General features: G+C 46.5%; 1 protein-coding gene across 1 annotated transcript; it reads right to left on the minus strand.

Annotated features, from left to right (window-relative positions):
- Positions 1 to 338: 338 nt before the first annotated feature.
- On the minus strand, positions 339 to 2,491 carry LOC104956614 (uncharacterized). The gene is made up of 3 exons (XM_010784126.1): positions 2,350 to 2,491; positions 1,412 to 1,811; positions 339 to 802 (listed from the first exon to the last, which is right to left on the minus strand). The coding sequence occupies exons 1-3, from the start codon at positions 2,489 to 2,491 to the stop codon at positions 589 to 591; spliced, it is 756 nt and encodes a 251-aa protein (XP_010782428.1). The 3' UTR covers positions 339 to 588.
- Between the last annotated feature and the right edge of the window lie 1,261 nt (positions 2,492 to 3,752).

Raw genomic sequence — 3,752 nt, forward strand, 5'->3', positions numbered from 1 at the left:
TCTCTGGTGCTCAGCGGCTCTGCCGAGGCGGCGGCCATGATGGTGTTGAGGCGTTTCAGAGAGAGGGGGCGCTGCTTGAGCCGGAGGGTGGGGCCTGGCTCCTCTGGGGCCGGCTGTGGAAGGTGAGCGAACCTCTGGCCGTCCTCGTCATACTGGTACAGACGGAGGACACGGCTGGGGCGGCCTGCAGGGGGCAGAGTTTCTGCTCCTCCTCCTCCTTTACTTCCTGTCTCTTCGTTATTGCTGTCTGTATCTTCGTCCTCCCCATCTCTACTTCTCTCCTCCTCCCCCTCCTCTCCATCCTCATTGCTGCTATTTTCCTCCCTATCTGCCTCCTCCACCTCTTCCTCCTCCTTTCTCACTTCTGTATTTTCCTCCCCTCCTTCTCTACTTTCTTTCTCCTCTCCATCTTTACTATCCGTGTCTTCATCTGTTTGGGTTTGTCTCTCTCCATCCTCGCTTCGATAGAAATGATTAAACTGCTCTTCCTTGGCCTCCCCATCACACTCTTCATTATTTCCCTTCAAACCTTTTCCTTCCTCCTCCTCTTCCTCCTCCTCTTCCCTCATGTTGTCACATCCTTCCAGCTCAGTTTCTTGCTCCTGTCAATTTTCCCAGAAGCTTCTCTGAGGTTTGGTGGGGGGGGGTAATGGTAGTCTCCATGGTTGAACAATGAGCAGAGTCGGCGTCGCTGTCCCACGCTTGGTTTTCGTACATGGGCGATAGTGTTGCCATGGTGACCTCAGAGCCAGTTGTGCGTTGTCGTTGTGATTGAAACCTCATGGAGAGGTTCCCTAAACACCTGGAGAGGACATGATGGAGATTACACATCTTTTCAGAAATTAAGCCGTTTGCTTTACTCACTTTGACTGTTGTAGATTATTTTCTTTATTGACCAAAAGTTAGCATTACAAACTGCCTTATTTGCATAGTTAAACATCACTTTTTAGAAACCTCAAAAATACAAAATATCTATCAGCGATCCATTTGGGAAGTTACCTGGTGATGTTTATTATTTCACGTTTTTTACCCTAGCCCTGGCAAATTGTATGTCATTGTTTTTTTTGGCATTCATTGGTCCTTTCATTTCAGCATTCAAATGAGTTCTCAGAGTTCTCTGAGTTAGGTAGGGAGGCCCTGAGAAGAGAGGGAGGAAGAACATCTGATCTCATGGTTTCTCTGTCCTGTGTTTATGACTTAGGAACAATAAGGGAAGACAATCTTCAAACTTTGTTCACCTGGACTCAATAATTGGCTCATACAATTTTGGAGGTCAAAGGTCAAGATAAAAAAAAGGTGTCTTGAGAAAACATAATCTGGCAAAACATTTATTTAAAATTCTGAGGATGAAAGAATAATTACAAAAAGTGTTATGAATCTGATCCCAGTGTAAACAAATGCCTGGACTGACCTGAGGACAGGGGTCATGCTCAGAGCTCCAGCGCTGAAGCCAACCACGAACGTCAGCAGAACTGAAGCCGCCACAGCTCCTGCAAAGTGAGCGTCTGAAACGCCTGCCTGCATCTCTTCCAAGGACCCGACGTCCCTCCTGAACCTGAACTCATCACGCTCCTCACCTCCGCTGTGTACCTGCTCCTCTTCATCACTAAGCTGACCCACAATCAGCTCGTAGGGCCACAGTACAGTTACCTCTGTTTGCTGCAGGAGGCAGTAGTACAGGCCGCGGTGCAGGAGGCTGGGGTTGGGGACCTTCAGGCTTCCATCATGAAGCATGAAGACGGGGTCCATGTTACTGTGGAAACCAGGGGTCTGAAGGTTTCCAAAAGGGGTGTGCCAGTACTGAACCACACCTGCAGAAAGGGTGAGCACAAGCAGGAATGAGTCCTCAAACACAGAAGGAGAAGGAATGAGTTTTGCACTTCCAGTTTCCTTGTCTAAAAGTCCATCGTTTTTATTAAGATTATTGGAAAAAGATCTGTGGGAAACAGTTTAAGATATTTTCAATACCTTAGTAAATACACAACTCATCACTTTTAAAGCTTTTAAGAGTCTTAAAGAAGGAGATTCCTAATAAAAGTTCAATGTGACTTCAGGGGTTTCCAGGCCTAACGCTGGTGCAAAAAAACAGATGCCTTTTCTGATACAAAGTCACTTCTCCACCTCTCTCCGATAATTACCAAATCACCTGGTACCTGAAACTGCCTTTAAACACTCAAATCAACTAAAACAAGGACACTGACATAATGATGAAAACATTTATTTTTAAATGATAAATGTTTAACAATAAGAAGCTACAACCCATGGAGCACAGGTCACATGGTACAGCGGGGTGGATGATGCTGATGATACACTCGTGCTGAGAAGCCTGTGTCCGTCCTCTTTACTGACCTGCTTTCTTTCCGTCTCCACAGTTCAGAGTCAGCTCTGCCTCTGGTTGACCTTTGACCCTGCAGGTTGGTGCAACGCTCACAGAGCCGCGGCCATCAGCGGCGCACAGAAAGGCAGTGAAAGTTAACCACCTGGTGAACATTCTGAACATACATGAAACAATTCAGTTGTGTTTATGGTTCTCAGTGAATTACTCTTGCAGCATGAAAACTCTGATCCAGCTACGAGCTCTGTTAAAAGCAACTCCAGAGAGAGTTCCAGACACACAGAGTGACGGTGCAACATTCATCACACAAACAGGACTTCACTCTCTCGTGGTTTGATCTTAAATTACACAGTGTGCTAACATGTTTCACATTATAACTTTATAGGGAAGAAATATATATAAAAACGTAATATCACAATGAAATTAAATGTATTGTGGTGCCGAGGAAAGGGAGTCGGAGGCAGTGTGTTTAGAATGGAGTTCCACTCTTTATTATAGGTTAACATCCAGAAGGTAATACACGTCTGCTCTGCATGACAAGCCAGCAGGACTGAATAGCTAACACTACCGGTGTTCCCACTAAAGGGTCCGTGTAGCAACACAACAAGCAAGGTGAATTATGGTCCACAATATGGTGTCACCACAATATGCTATATGCTCTGACCGTTCCACTTCCTGCCTGCCCGACCTTACGTTACGGCTGCGCCGCGTCAAAAATAGGATTCATCCTAATTGTAGAGGAGCCCTGCCCCGAGGCGCTTCTGGGATGCTTCTGGGCCGTAACGCGCCGCGTGTGGAGGAATAGCACCCATTGACTAGAGTGGCCGCGATCAACGCGATCGCCGTGAGCACCGCGGCGCAGCCGTAACGCGCCACAGACGGACCAGGTGGAATCTAGGGGTAAGGTCGGGCAGGCAGGAAGTGGAACCTTCAGAGCATATAGCATATACACACACACAAACTAATTTTGCAGACCCTATCCCTCCGTAGTCTTTCAAGTAGGAGGAGAAATGCCAGCGTTCTCCTCCGGTTTACAGGCACTGTGTAAATTATATATAGGCTATAGAATGATTATGATGATGAATGCATTTTTTTACCACTAAAATACAGCAACATATCTTTGATTCATGTCGTTTATAACTGGGATATTACAATTATTATTAACTTTGTCTGTACAAAGTAGCCTGTCCAGGAAATATGCCCAAATCAACAAAAACTGCGAGCCGGCAGGCAAGACACTCCGCTTCTGAAATGCTTCTGAAACGCGCCCGTTAGGGTATAACGCCGGAGGAGGCCGGTGTCGGCATGGGCGTAATTTCCACTGGGGACAAAATCCCGTTTGTGTCCCCCCCCACTTTTCAAATGTGTTTTTTTTTTTTTTTACGCAAGTGGTCATCGTCACGGAGGAGCGTATGTG

The sequence above is a fragment of the Notothenia coriiceps genome, unplaced genomic scaffold (genome assembly GCF_000735185.1).
Source record: "Notothenia coriiceps isolate Sejong01 unplaced genomic scaffold, NC01 NC01_scaffold00026145, whole genome shotgun sequence".
Taxonomy (NCBI): Eukaryota; Metazoa; Chordata; class Actinopteri; order Perciformes; family Nototheniidae; genus Notothenia; species Notothenia coriiceps.

What these genes read in the sequence shown, in the direction of transcription:
- LOC104956614 (XM_010784126.1), bottom strand. Translation starts at nt 2,491, where the DNA reads ATGTTCACCAGGTGGTTAACTTTCACTGCCTTTCTGTGCGCCGCTGAT. An exon ending in TGGAGACGGAAAGAAAGCAG is followed by an intron (nt 1,812 to 2,349) that starts GTCAGTAAAGAG and finishes CCCTTTCTGCAG; the next exon opens with GTGTGGTTCAGTACTGGCAC. An exon ending in AGCATGACCCCTGTCCTCAG is followed by an intron (nt 803 to 1,411) that starts GTCAGTCCAGGC and finishes TGTCCTCTCCAG; the next exon opens with GTGTTTAGGGAACCTCTCCA.